General features: G+C 40.9%; 1 protein-coding gene across 3 annotated transcripts in view; it reads right to left on the minus strand.

Annotated features, from left to right (window-relative positions):
• Window positions 1–15608, minus strand: part of ILRUN (inflammation and lipid regulator with UBA-like and NBR1-like domains) — a 123212-nt gene that overhangs the window by 69941 nt on the left and 37663 nt on the right. For 2 of the 3 annotated variants that reach the window (XM_030803316.1, XM_030803315.1), the window contains exons 2-3: window positions 10148–10302; window positions 2008–2205 (exon numbers count right to left, since the gene is read on the minus strand). In XM_030803316.1, the coding sequence (XP_030659176.1) occupies window positions 2008–2205; window positions 10148–10302 (353 nt within the window). The remainder of the gene's footprint in view (window positions 1–2007; window positions 2206–10147; window positions 10303–15608) is intronic. The other variant, XM_030803317.1, reaches the window with a different exon arrangement.

Here is a 15608-nt window from a genome sequence, read left to right on the forward strand (position 1 = left end):
TTGATATGTAATTATTCAATTATTCAACAAATTGTTCACAATTTCGTAGCATAAAAGGATAAGCAAAACAAATACCTAATATACAATGTGTTAAATATAATAACAAGCATGTGCATGATATTAATGAAGGGGGAGGGATGAATTTTCTTAGGGTAGTGGGGAGAGTAGGCAAGGGGGAGGAAGCAAGGAGGAAAGGTGACTCAGGCAGGGCCTTGAGGATGAGCAGGAGTTTGATGAAATAAAAGGATATTTCAGGCAATGAGAGAAATGAGCAAGGGCATGGAGAAGTAAAAGCATATGGCATCTTTGGGGACTGACTGTGGGGGACTTAGGGGATGACCGAAGATGGGAGTGAAAATGAGGCCAGGCCAGATCGTGAGCTTTATATCCTGTGCCAAGGAGTTTAGCTTCATTACAGTAGGTACAAAGGCTTTAGGCAAAGAATGATGTCACATAACCACTATGAGACTCTTTCTAATATTAACATTTCTAAAGTTGCCACTGGCTCCAAAAACATATATGAGATCATTAATTCTAGGACGTCTAGAAATAACTCCAAAGGTCCCACTGGCCTACAGGCCATGAGTCCAGTTAAGAGCTCCCTGAAGGCAAGTACTATTTACTATTTATTTGTTTTTGATCTCCAGGACATAGGATATAGTGGAACCAATAGGAATCAGTTTCTGATTAGGAATGACAGAACAAATGATGGCTCCCAGGTTTCTGACCCGATTATCTCAGGGGGGTGCCAATGAGAAGGATATAAGGTTGGTTTTTTTGTTTTGTTTTGTTTTTTTGAGACAGGGACTTACTCTGTAATTCAGACTGGAGTGCAGTGGTATGATCATGGTTTACTGCAACCTCGACCTCCTAGGCTCAAGCAACTCTCCCACCTCAGCCTCCCAAGTAGCTGGGACAACAGGCTCACCCCACCACGCCTGGCTAATTTTATTTTTTGTAGAGACAGGGTCTCTCTGTTTTGCCCAGGCTGATCTCAAGCCTCTGGGTTCATGCAATTCTCCCAATTCAGCGTCCCAAAGTGCTGCGATTATAGGCGTGTGCCACCATGCCCAGCAGATAATAAATTGTGTCCGGGAGATGTTAAAAGTTCTGCCCATAACGAGTTAAAACATGGGTGTGGGGTTCTGAAAAGAGGCCACAGCTATAGATATTAATTTGAGCATCACTGTGTATAGTATACTGGCGACAGCTGAAGCCACATAGGTGGATGAGGTCACCAACCATGAATGGGGCCCAACTGAGAATCTAGGAATCCCAGGGTAAAGTTGAGAATAGACAGAGACAGACAAAGAACAGAGAAGAGGAAGAGAAACAGGAGAGATGTCCTATGAGTCTAAGAAAGTACATATTTCAAAAAACATGTGTAGTATGGTGCCAAATGATCATTAAAAGGTCAGCTGGTATGAAGACTGTAAAGAGGCTATCGGATTTGGAAACAGGGTAGTCCCTGATTAACTTTCATTGGAGTGGGGAGTGGATAAAGGATAAATTGGGTTGAAGAGTGAATGGAAAACGCGAAAGAAGAGACAGTGAGTATAGATCACTGCTCAAAAAGTTTGGCAATAAAGAGAAGGGAGTGAGATATATTGGCAGTTTGACAAGTAGGTTGGAAGAAGTATGCACATTTTGTGCATTATCTGTTTTATATGACTTGTGTCTAGAGACTTTGAGAACAAGGACTGCCTTTAGTATTCTTACAGCATCTACCAGCTTATATAATAAAAACAACAGCACTAATAAACATTTATTTAGAATGCAAAATATAATACCTCATACAGGTCACTAAATTATATTCCTAGGATAAAAGAAAGGGCACTAGACTAAATCAATTTGTCATAAAATGCAAATCATTTACCTGCATGGGGTGACTGTTAAAAAGAGGCCATGCCCTGTTATGCAATTTGACAGGCTCTGTGAGCAACACTGGGGATGTTATAAGATGTTACCTTAGTTCCTTTACCCTGGGCTGCACAAGGACATACTCACCTCCATAGTAGAGTCCTGTAGCAGTGCACATCCGCCACTGTCCCTGATACATTCCTGCTCTGCTGGGGCTGCACATCTGGACGCTGACATCTGCAATCTCTTGGGGCTCTAGCGATCTCACCATCACCATGTTCACATGTCCAAATTGGTCTCCCCCGACATATTTAAGACAAACCCCTGGAGGCCAGGCCTCTGCCCCTGAGTTCAAGCAAAAGAAAAAAATGTTAGGCAATCAATGGTCCTATGCTGGGTGCAGTTTATTATGAAACTGTAGAAGAGGCCTTTCTTTTTCTCACATACATACATAAACCTAACCACATACACCTGAGCCATATATTGTCTCACACAACTGATCAAAAGGAATTATCAGAACCAACAACCTCTGACCAATAGTCTAACCCTATGAAGAAGCACATAAGGCAAAAGCAAGGCAGTTCCTCAAGACAACGAGTATTTCAGGTGACTCCAGGGAAGGCCACACGTCACACTGAATCTGCAGAACCTAAGAATGATGTCCATGAAGAGCCATGGAGATGAAGCACAGGGCCATGTTTAGGGGACAGCTCTCTCTACTAAAAGGTAACATATGTCCATTTTCACAGTATATCTGATTGTTGCCAGTTTTTCCACAGAAACAAGAGGATGAAACACACAAGGAGTAATTTCAATGGTATTATTCTCAATTTAAAATTGCTTTTTGCCTGAGGTATGACTTTTCTTCTGGGGTCCATAACTATAAAATACTCAAGAGCTCAAGAGACCACATGAATATAAAAGGCAGTAAAAGTTTAGACCTTGGGTGGTGGTGAAAATATAAACAATGGGGTGATCTCCCCTGATAACATCAATGAACTGTGGTCGCAGGAACAATGGCACCAGTTGGAGGTACTTGCAGAAAGGATGGGAAGGAGGGTCGATCAGACCTGTCAAAGGGAGATAGATTTTTATAGAGTTACAGGTTAAATTTAACCTGTAACTCTTTAGAGTAAAGAGTCACCTGGACTGGAGTACAATGGTACAATCTCTGGCTCACTGCAACCTCCGCCTTCCAGGTTTACGCAATTCTCCTGCTTCAGCCTGCTGAGTAGCTAGGATTACAGGCACCCATCACCACGCCTGGCTAATTATTGTATTTTTACAAGAGATGGGGTTTCACCATGTTGGCCAGGCTGGTCTTGAACTGCTGACCTCATGATCCGCCCACCTCAGCCTCCCAAAGTGCTGGGATTACAGGTGTGAGCCACCGCACCTGGCCTAATTTTTGCATTTTTAGTATACATGGGGTTTCACCATGTTGGCCAGGCTGATCGTGAACTCCTGACCTCAGGTGATCTGCCCGCCTCGGCCTCCCAAAGTGCTGGGATTACAGGCATGAGCCACGGCGCCCAGCCGGTACCCACTCTTGTGTACCTATTTTCATGTAACTAATTCATGAGAAATCTATGTGTTGACTAGTTCCCACTAGTCAAGTGGTATAGGTAGCCACACAGTGACTAGATGTGATTTTTCCTGTGAAGTCTCCCCAATATGCAGCAATTGATATACTCCCTTTTAACTGTAGACAGAAACCTCTATATATCTTTTTTTTTGGACTATATACATTCATTATAAAAATAAACCACTGTGAAAAGTTGAACATGGTAGGACTCTTAGAACAGAGGGTGCTTGTCATTTATCTCCTACCAGTACTCTAAGATGCCTCAGTTCCTTGCTCTGTAAGTGCCCAGTTTTGACATACCTGATGGCTCACTATTGGAAAGAAACCAGACAGAGAAAGGCAACCAGGGTTCTACTCCTGGGATCTCAGCTCCATTATGAATGGCACCCTCTGTGCTCCTTGGGTCTTAAGGTGTAGCAGCTAAAGCAGTGACCACTATGTTTTAGCATATCTTCTTTTAAAAAAATTTGCCAACAAAATGTCCTAAGTTAACCCTATAAAGGGCAACCACTGCTGGTGGAAAGGTTGTGGATGATATACTGACAATACACGCAATTTATCTTTTTCATTTCTGAGGTCTGGCAAAAGCCTATTTGTCTTACAACAAGCAGAATAGTAGCTAACATGAAGCACCTTACAAAATGTCAGTCTCCTTAAAGACCAAAATCCACGAGAAAAATTATACTACTGTCATGGGGCTGAATTGACAGCTATTCTTTAAGATACACACATACACACACATACACATACACATACACCTGCAACAAGATAATGTCTGTTTATATGAAAACCCAAGAATGTGTCTGTTTTTTGAACTTATAAGAAAATAAGGTAAACCAAGCCTGGATGTGAAAAAGACTTAGCTCTCCTAGGCACAACCACAAGCAGCTGAGATGATCGGGTCATCGTAGCTGTGCAAAAGGAGTGCTGCTATATTCCAGAGAAACTGAGTTAGTCAGTAAAACATTAAATGGGTAACATTAAACATTGGCATTTGGCTAGGGTCCTGCCCTTCTTGGTACTCCAGATACCTATTACTTCTCAGTGGAGTATTTAAAGAACCTCTGGGCTAGAAGAGTTATCCACCAACAACTCTGAAGTGTTCATTGGCTATGAAGTGAAAAACCAATCACCTGCCTTCTGAGCGTTATCAATGATACATGTAATTCTTATAGTCACAATTGTTAGGTCAAGTAACTCTGAAAAGGTCAAAGATATTGATGTTTGACACAGAAGGAAGGGAAATACCAGCGAGTTGTCTGGACTACACTAAGCATACTTGAAATCTGAATTCGAGAAGTATAATAGAACTGGGCTCCAAATTAAGTCTCAGTTGCAAAGTGGATTAATGGGGGATAGATTTCTATCTAGAAGAAAAGAAAGACTAATCTGTGTTTTATGACGTTCCTAGTTAAGTATCACAATCAAGTATATAATTAAGGCTGTAATTCTCCAGATATGAAATATCACTTTATTTTTTTAAATAAAGTAAAAACAAAAACAAAAAAAACCCTGTCATGTTACAATTTTGAGATGGTAGCAAGCATCACAAAAATCAAAAGTCCAACAGTCCCAGAAATCCTGGGACTTAGTAAGTATATACAATTATAGAAATAGTCTGGAGACAGTAAGGAATATCCAAATAGCAATGCAGAAGACAAACCTTAATGATGATCTCCTTTTTAACCCTTATAAGTGTGGACACTGCATTTCATATTAAGCTCCATGAAAGCAGAAACCTTCATCAATCTTGTGACCATTTCTCCCTTGTACCTAATAAAGTGACTGGAACATAATAAAATGTGTTGAATGAAAGAAGCAAAATTATCTTCTCTAGAATCATACTGAAGAGAAAGGTAGAAAGCTAACTATTTTAATGCACTAAAAGAAAAATGGGGGAAATAATTGTTCTTTCTCAAGTTCTTTTCCCATCCCTTTATATTCACTTCTATGAAGTTCAAAAATTAAAGACGACTCTGGATCAATATGCCCAAGATACCCTCTCATATGACAATCACAAAAATTTCACCAAAGTCAGAGAAACACTAGGGTTATCATAACATGCACAGCTTAATATTCACTACAATTGTACAACAAAGCATGGTAGTATAACAACTGAGAAGCTCTAGGTGCTGGTAAAGAGAATTCTGTCTACTCATATTTTTAGAGAGACAGTTTTAAATTTTCATTTTAACTCCCAAAGTTTCCTGCTCAGGTTTACTAAGCTTCCAGTGCTTCTACAGTGACAGAAGTCTGAATCCTAGAATTTTGCATCTATGTTATTAAATATCTCAGTTCTGTTTTTGCAAATCTAAATCTAAGGACTTAAAAAATATTAGGAGTTTAATTTTATTTATTTATTTATGAGACGGAGTCTCTGCCACCCAGGCTGGAGTGCAGTGGCGTGGTCTCGGCTCACTGCAACCTCCAACTCCCAGGTTCATGCAATTCTCCCGCCTTAGCCTCCCGAATAGGTGGGATTACAGGCGCCCACCACCATGCCTGGCTAATTTTTTTGTAGTTTTAGTAGAGATGGGGTTTTTAGTAGAGATGGGGTTTCACCATGTTGGCCAAGCTGGTCTTGAACTCCTGACCTCAGGTGATCTGCCCGCCTCAGCCTCCCAAAGTAGATTACAGGGTTGAGCCACCACGCCTGGCCAGGAATTTAATTTTAAACAGTGTGCGACATTCACCTTCTTCAGGAAAGCTACTGGAACAACTATATGCAATTCCTATCAATCTCATCTGTGGTATATCTGCATGTCCAGCACACCTAAAACATGACAAGACAAAAGTGCCATGAAAATTATTATTTATGTAGCTCTTTCAGTGAGTGCTTATTTCTTAGGGAGGTTATGAATGAGAGTAAGACAGCCAGAGGAAAAATTGCCAAGGCCTGCCCTACTATGTTACTACTCTATTTACAGAAATAACTCAGGCCAGACTAGGATGATGCCAAAGAACCTGTGCACATGCATGTTCTTCCTCTCTCAAATAACATGCCTGATACTCAGTTATGGGTGGCCAGATTCTCCTTAACCAAATGGAAAACATCCAATTTATAGATTAAAACTACTCTACAGCTGGGTGGACAACTTCCAGAAGAGAAAACCTATTTATGCAAAGCACCTTGAAAGATAAAATCTCTAGCAACTGCTACCTAACCTTTCAAGACCTGTTCAGGCACAAGAATGCCCTTTCACACAAGGAAAGAGATTCAGAAGCTGTTTTAAACTGAGGTTACAAAGCAAATGCAGAGGGGAAAAGCAGTCAGGCCCACCAAGAGAGATTTTTGTAAGTCAACATCAAAGGTAGGCTTTGAGGGTTCTGATCTGACATTCTAACTACTACATATCAACCTTCCCAAGCTCCCCATTAACCCAAGTAACAGTCTAGTAAGTAGATATATCAAGAGGTTTTTTGAAATATAAAATGGTTAGTCTGCCACAACATGGTATTTAAAACATTTCAACAGTACTCTAACAACTTTCAGTATTTAAAAACATTGAAGAGCTCACAGAAAGCCAGGCCATTTTCACTGTTTTCACTATAAGTAAACAAGGTACTGACTTCGCTTTAAAATAAACAAATAAAACTTGAATGAGTCACACTTTCCAAACAAACCTCATTTATTAAAAAAAAATTATATATATATATATCTCATTGGTAGATTCCAAAAAACTTTTTTTTTTTTTTGAGACGGAGTCTGGCTCTGTTGCCCAGTCTGGAGTGCAGCGGCACGATCTTGGCTCACTACAACCTCTGCCTCCTGGGTTCAAGTGATTCTTGTGCCTCAGCCCACAGAGTAGCTGGGACTACAGGCGTGCAACACCATGCCCAGCTAATTTTTTGTATTTTTAGTAGACGAGGTTTTGCCATGTTGGCCAGGCTGGTCTTGAACTCTTGACCTCAAGTGATCTGCCCACCTTGGCCTCCCAAAGTGCTGGGATTACAGGTGTGAGCCACTGCACCCAGCCTCTGAAAGCATTTTTGATCAGTAACACAGCAGGTTTTAAATTCAGAATAAAAACATGACGAATAAAAGCTATTATAAAATGAAGAAACTGTCTTGATATTTTCTTAAAAGCAGGCAAAATCAAGCAAGGTGAGGAAGAAATTAGGCAAAGTAAAGTAAATTAGACTTTGAACAAGTAAGAATTTCAAGAAAAATAGAAAATATGGCTATTTTCCTCTGTTACCATGTACCTCCCAAACTAACTGTTATAACTAACTGTTATAACTAAAAACGAAAGGGGGCAAATTAAATTTTACAAAGCCACAGGTGTCCTGAGTCATCCACAACATTGGGTCAGTCCAAACTATGTGTTTGGTCAATGACACACTGAACTTTCCTCCAAAGGAGAGTTACTTCTAAATATGCCAGAAAAACTAAGAATAACAATTCAATTTGGTACATTCTTACATAAAAGGCTGGTCTAGCCAGTCTTTCCCTATCATAAAGAACTGAATTGTAAAGAACTGAAAAGTAAACCAAATCAATAAAAGGTCACTTTTATAGGTTTATTTGAGTCCTCAGAGTTTTAAATCATCTCATATAAAATTAACTTGCTAGATAGGGCACCCCCACAAACACATATTTTTAGCCTAGTTTTCCATCTCTCAGAATTTTTCTCTGAAGTTCTCATTAATAATAAGAAAGTTAAAACACCCTCAACCAGTCAACATAAATTGTCATTAGATGTGACATGAAATACAAAACCCAACCCCTGCCCCCAAAAGTCACTAGAAAATAATTTAAGGCCAGGTGCAGTGGTTCATGCCTGTAATCCCAGCATTTTAGAAGGCCAAGGTGGGAGGATCGTGTGAGCCCAGGAGTCTGAGAACAGCCTGAGCAACACAATGAAACCCTATTTCTACAAAAACTTTAAAAAATTAGCCAGGCATGGTGCAGCGGCTCACATCTGTAATCCCAACTACTCAGGAGGCCAAGGCAAGAGGATCATTTGAGCCCAGGAGGCCAAGATTGCGCCACAGCACTCCCAGCCTGGGTGACAGAGTGAGACCTTGTCTTACATAAAAAAGAAAGGTAGGAAGGAAGGAAGGAAGGACGGACGGACGGACGGACGGAAGGAAGGAAGGAAGGAAGGAAGGAAGGAAGGAGAGAGAAAGAAAGAGAAAGAAAGAAAAAGAAAAGAAAGAAAGAAAAGAAAGAAAGAGAGAGGGAGAGAAAGAAAGAAAGAGGAAGAAAGAGGAAGAAAGAGAAAGAAAGAAAGAGGAAGAAAGAGAAAGAAAGAAAGAAATTTAGACACATACACACTATTTTCAAAGAACTATGGTTAACTTACTTATTTATTTTTATTTAATTTTTTTTTGAGATGGAGTCTCACTCTGTCACCCAGCCTGGAGTGCAGTGGCATGATTTCAGCTCACTGCAACCTCCACCTCCTGGGTTCAAACAATTCTCCTGCCTCAGCCTCCCAAGTAGCTGGGATTAAAGGTGCCCAACACCATACCCAGCTAATTTTTGTATTTTTAGATGGGGTTTCATCATGGTGGCCCAACTGGTCTCCAACTCCTCATCTCAAGTGATCCTCCCACCTCGGCCTCCCAAAGCTGGGATTACAGGCAGGAGCCACCACGCTCAGCCTATGGTTAACTTATTTCTAGTTTGTCTTAAAAGAGGCTGCAGTACATCAAAACAATGTTTTTCTTGTATTTTTTTCTTTTCAGTGTTTGTAGAGACAGGATCTCACTACATTGCCAAAGCTGGTCTTAAACTCCTGGGCTCAAGTGATCCTCCTGCCTTGACCTGTCAAAGTGCTGGGAGGCCATGTGCAGTGTACACATATGTAATCTCAGCTATCCAAGTGAGAGGATAGCTTGAGCCTAAGAGTTCGAGATCAGCCTGGGCAACACAGGAAGACTCCATCTCTACAATTAAAAAATTAGCTCGGCACAGTAGTGCACGCCTGCAGACCCAGATACTTGGGAGAGGCTGAGGCAGGAGGATCGCCTGAGCCTAAGAGGTTAAGGCTATAGTGAGCCATGATCACAACACTGCACTCCAAACTGGGCAACAGAGCGAGATGCTGTCTCAAAAAAAAAAAGTGCTGGGATTCTGTGTGTGAGCTACCACACCCGATCTGTATTTTTTTCTTTAACCAACAATTTCTCTGTCTCCCATTTTGAGCAAATTCCCATATTTCCTACCCTATTTTTCAAAGTGGTATTAATGTCTCAGATATCCTAATGAAATTTCAGAGACAATCATCCTTGTGGTTGAAAAAAAAAAAAAAGAGCTTTCAAAAGAGCAGATGCTCACAGCTCTTTCCAACTACCTTGTTCTATTCAAGGATATACCTCCTCTAGCCTGCTGGAAATGACTGGAAGATTAATTAGAGCAGAAATAAAGTGATGAAGTAAAACTGTACAGGTAGAGACAATACCCCATCATATACAAGTCTAGTTCCTAGTAACAAAACCAATATTGGATTGTGTTTAGATGCTATTAAGTTATAGTTGGCTTAGAAGCATGAGACATAAATTCTTCTTCCTACTTTAGAGCAGGAGATATTTCACTAATGTTTGGTCATCACATCAGTACAAGAAAATGCTACATATCATGTGTAAGAGAAAGCTCGTAGTTACACAATCACATACATAAGCTAAAACATTTCCTTCTTATTTAACTATTAAGAAAATGAAAACTAGGCAAGCGAGGATTGCCCATTATGTACTTACCAGAATTCTGGATCCGCCATGTTTTTACAAACTGAGTATCTGGAGGTATTGACTCCCCTTCTCCTATGGTGACATCTTCAACAAAGGACATAGAGGGCACACTGATGTTTGGGCTCTCAAAGTCATAATAGGCGCCGATTGCTGCTTGTAGGTTCCTACAGAAAAAGAGAAAAGGCAACAGACTTCAGTACTGTCCAGATGATATTATTCTAATTGTTAAACAAAAGGAAAAAGCCTGATTCTTAGGGTTTGTCACAGAACCTGAGGCTCCTGGTATACAAGTCTTTAAAGCCTTCTATTCTGGCTAAGGAACAATAGGAAAAACACCAGGACCAACAAATTTGTGTATCACTTTCTTCCCACATAGAAAGTAACAAACATTAGTACCATCAGCAACAGTATGAGGAAATCTCCCTTGTTACCCACAGGAAAACAAGAATGGGTAAAGAAATCAATTAAAAGAGAGCTCTATAACTACGGAATTCAAAGAAGCACTACTTTTTATTTTGTATTATTATTTTTTAATATTAAAAAAGAGAGAGACAGGGTTTCGCCATGTTGCCCAGGCTAGTCTTGAACTCCTGAGCTCAAGCGATCCATCCATCTCAGCTTCCCAAAGTGTTAGGATTATAGGCATGAGCCACTGAGCCCAGCCAGAAGCTTCACTTTTTAAAATAAAGTTAATATGTGCACATAATACAGAAAACCATGTTCTTTTTCCCCAACATACACACAGATATAACTGTTCATATTACTTTCTTAAATATCCTTCCAGAACTTTCTTATACACATTCAAGCAAACATGATATACAATCTTATTTTCCCCCTTTTTTATACAAATGGTAGCATAATATACAATGCCCTTTGCTTTATTCTCTTAATACTATATCTTGAAAACATCTGTTAGTATATAAAGAGCATCCTCATTGTTTTTTACAGCTGTAACCACTATACAGATGGATCATTTAACCAGTCGACTTTTGAGTTTGTTTCCAGTCATTAACTCTTCCATAAGTAAGCTTAAGCACACAGTTTTGTATACATGCAAGTGTATACAATCTGTGAGATAAATTCCTATTAAGTGATACTGCTGTGCCAGAGTTTGTGGTTTTAATAAATATATCCAAACTTCCCTCAACAAAAGTTGTACGCTAGTGGTCCCACCAAGAACATAAGAGTATGCCTATTTTCCCCACTTGCTCATCAGTGGTGTTTCTCTAACATTTTGGATTTTCCCATCTAACAGGTTAAAAAAAATACATCTCAGTGAGATCTTGAGAGGCTGAGTATCTTTTTACAGGTTTAAGAGCCATTTGTAAAGGCTGGGCTCAGTGGCTCACGCCTGTAATCCCAGTACTTTGGAAGGCCGAGGTGGGCAGATCACGGGGTCAGGAGTTCAAGATCAGCCTGGCCAACATAGTGAAACCCGTCTCTACTAAAAAAAGTACAAAAAATTAGCCAGGCACAGTGGCGGGCGCCTGTAATCCCAGCTACTTGGGAGGCTGAGGCAGTAGAATCGCTTGAACCCGGGAGGTGGAGGTTGCAGTGAGCCGAGATAGCACCATTGCACTCCAGCCCGGGCAACAGTGCCAGACTCCGTCTCAAAAAAACAAAACAAAACAAAAAAGAGCCATTTGTAGTTTCTTTTTTGGAAGTATCATTTTGTAAATGTTGGTGTTCTTTTTAATTACTCACAAATCCCCTTTCATCAGAAGGAACTACCAAGCACATAAGCCAGAGTTCCCAATTGAGCAGAAGCGCGTGATTGTCAGCTTGGTTATCAGTGCCAGAAACCAAGGGCCACTAAAGGGTTTCAGTAAGCTGTGTTCATTACAGAGATCAAGGAAATTATTGGTAATTACATTAACTGCTTCTCTTCTGGTCTTACTCAAACCAATGACATCATCTCCACTTCCCACACTATATAACAATCCAAACTGCATGTTTCTAAACATAATCCAACCATAAACCAACGAATCCACTGAGTTGTTTTTAATTATACATAAACATAGCATGAAACAAGCTCTGACAGTATACAACTGATCAACAGAAATGCTAATAACAGCAAACAATTTTCTGCTGGGGGCCTGCCTGCTCCTCCAGGTGCTTGCAGCTGCCAGAAAGGAAGGCTATATTTAGAGCAGGTACCTGAGGTCAAGCCTCATGCAATGGTGGCCTGTCATATTAGTCAGTAATGACTGAAATTACAATACCAATGGCCTGCCTATGGTATATGTGCTTGATAATATTTACATAAAGAGAGCTGGGCTGGGGCCAAACTGCACCTGTTTGCTTGACTATTCAATACAAAGCTTGGACTTGAGTCTTCTCAGCAGTTTCCTGCCTAGCTGACAGTGATCTAAAGTGAAGGATGTTTGTGACTGGTCAAACTTGGGGAAATCCAGCCCCTACCATCCACAAACAGGCTTAGAAGTATATCTGGAATTAGCATTACACTTAGGGATCAGGGAGAATATGGGAGAAAAATAAGCCTAGTTTGCAATTTGCTCTTTTGAAAACATTTTGGAAAAGCTGTATGTCTACCTTTTTGAAAAGAGAATTTTTTTGCAGCAGGTCTTCAGTAAGTAGCCTGCTGAATTGTTTTCTGTTCACTTGGCTGCAAAATATGTTTTGGAGGGAAGAAACTATTTGTGCACTCAGGACAATTGCCAATTCTCATCCCCAGCCTGTGTCATATTTCACCCTTTGGCTCTGCCATCAGGACAGGACTTCAAGACCACTGCAGTAGGGACACTAGTAAGTGGGAAAGTCAAGCTACCCAACTTAGGCAGATCCATTCCTACCCTCAAATCTCCTTTCACACATTTCCAACTTATCCCACAGTCAAAGCTTATTTGTATGTGTATTATACAGGTAATTCAGCCAGAGAAAGATTAAGAAACATTTTTAAACCCCAAACTGAAACTGAAAGCAGCGAACTGGAATCCTGGCAGGAAGCTGGAGAGGATGACAAAGCAAATTCATTTCCCAAGTACAAGGCAGAAAGTGGACTTTAGCCCAAGTGATCTAATCCATCAAGCAGGTACACAGCTACAAATGTGGGGTACACAGCTTCTCAGAGTTCAGAGCATTTAAATTACTGGCCCACTAGGCTGAGCAACAGCAGGCATAGACCAAACAGCTCCAATTCAGTGTCAGAAAGTAGACATGATAGCAGGTATTCTTGTTCAAAACAACATACTCAGCTATTATTAGCCAACAAGAAATTCTTCATGAAATGGAGCTGGCTGAGATGATGGGAAAGGGAAAACACTGACCCAGCATTCAGTGCAGTCTGAAAGTTTAAACCTCCAGATTCCTTCAGTGTTTCTGCTCAAAAAAGTTTTAAATCTAATTTCAGATGGTTAAAAGTACCCTGAAGAACAAACAGAGGCAACGTTAACAGTGAAAAAAAGCACAGATTAAGATGGATGCTGGTGCCAGATGTGGTGACTCATGCCTGTAATCCCAACACTTTGGGAGGCAGAGGCGGGCAGATCACTTGAGGTCAGGAGTTCAAGACCAGCCTGGCCAACATGGTGAAACCTCGTCTCTACAAAAAATACAAAAATTAGCTGGGCGTAGCGCATGCCTGTAATGAGCTACTTGGGAGGATGAGATAGGCGAATTGCTTGAACCCAGGAGGCGGAGGTTGCAATGAGCCGAAATTGTGCCACTGCACTCACTCTGACCTGGGCAACAGAGTGAGACTCTGTCTCAAAAAAAAAAAAAAAAAAAAAAAAGATGGATGATGGTAATAGTCGCACACTGCCAATATAGTTAATGCCACAGAACTGTATACTTAAAATGGTTAAAATGGTAAATTTCATGTCATGCAGATTTTATTACAATGAAATAATTTTTCTTTTTTTTTTTTTTTTAAAGAGTATGGTCTTTAGGCCGGACACAGTGGCTCACACCTATAATCCCAGCACTTTGGGAGGCCAAGGCGGGCAGATTGCCTGAGGTCAGGAGTTGGAGACCAGCCTGGCCAACATGGGGAAACCTTGTCTCTACTAAAAATACAAAAATTAGCTGGGCATGGTGGTGGGTGCCTGTAATCCCAGCTACTTGGGAGGCTGAGTCAGGAGAATTGCTTGAACCTCGGAAGGCAGAGTTTGCAGTGAGCTGAGATTGCGCCACTGCACTCCAGCCTGGGCAACAGGGCAAGACTCCAACTCAAGAAAAAAAAAGACTGTGATCTTTAGAGTCAGCTCCAACTCTTGGCTGTGAGGTTTTGAACAAGCAGCCTTAAAGCCTTTCCCCATCAGTTTTACTCTTCTGCAAAACTGGGTTGATACTACCTATCTCATTATAATGTTGGCTGTGAAGATTGCAGAGGCAATGTATGCAAATGTCCTGGTTGGCAGTCATTCATTCAACAAATATTTAATGAACGAGCATTTACCCTTGTGCCAGGCACCTGGCCTGGAGCATTAGGGATACAGCAGATTGCAAGACAGGCATGGCCCTTGCCTTCAGTGTTTATAGGCTATAGCTAACCAGGGACATTCAAACAAAGGTAACTCCAAATGCCTCTCACACAGAGGCTATGGGCCCAAAGCAGCTTTTCCTGCTTAGGGTGAAAGATGGGCTTGGTACACAGCACAGTTTCAACTGCACAGACAATGAAGTTAACCTGAACTGGAGAAGAATTTGGTAACACTGACAAGTTTCCTGATAAAATACAACTCTGTCCAACCTTCATTTTATAGATGAGACTACTGAGGCACTGACAGGTGAGGTTAATTTGCTCTAGGCTAGGTAATTATTAGAATTTAGAGCCACACCTATTCAAAAGTTTTAACCTACCCAGAATTTTCCAATTATATAACACTCTGAACATCTGATTTTCTTAACATACTAATTACCATTATGAATTCTATAAATGAATTGTAACCCCCATTAAACTGAATTCTTTAAAGAATTGATCTTGCATATATTCACAAACATAGAACAGTTATTTTTGTTGTATATACACATACATAAGGCAGTCGTTGTTTTTTCGTTTTTTTTTTTTTTTTTTTTTTTTTTTTAGCGGAGTCTCACTCTGTCCCCAGGCTGGAGTGCAGTGGTGCTATCTCGGCTCACTGCAACCTCCACCTCCCGGGTTCAAGCGATTCTCCTGCCTCAGCCTCTGGAGTAGCTGGGATTACAGGCATGCGCCACCACGCTCGGCTAATTTTGTATTTTTAGTAGAGACGGGGTTTCTCCATGTTGGTCAGGCTGGTCTCGAACTCCCAACCTCAGGTGATTCACCCGCTTCGGCCTCCCAAAGTGCTGGGATTACAGGTGTGACCCACCACGCCCGGCCCATAAGGCAGTCTTAGGAAGAAAAATCATCTATATATTTATATGAGGCCAGAAACATTCAAAAATATGGCAGTAGAAAACAGCTAAAACCAGGCCAGGTGTGGTGGCTCATGCCTATAATCCCAGAACTCTGGGAGGCGCAGAGGCA

Source organism: Nomascus leucogenys, chromosome 22a (genome assembly GCF_006542625.1).
Source record: "Nomascus leucogenys isolate Asia chromosome 22a, Asia_NLE_v1, whole genome shotgun sequence".
NCBI lineage: Eukaryota > Metazoa > Chordata > Mammalia > Primates > Hylobatidae > Nomascus > Nomascus leucogenys.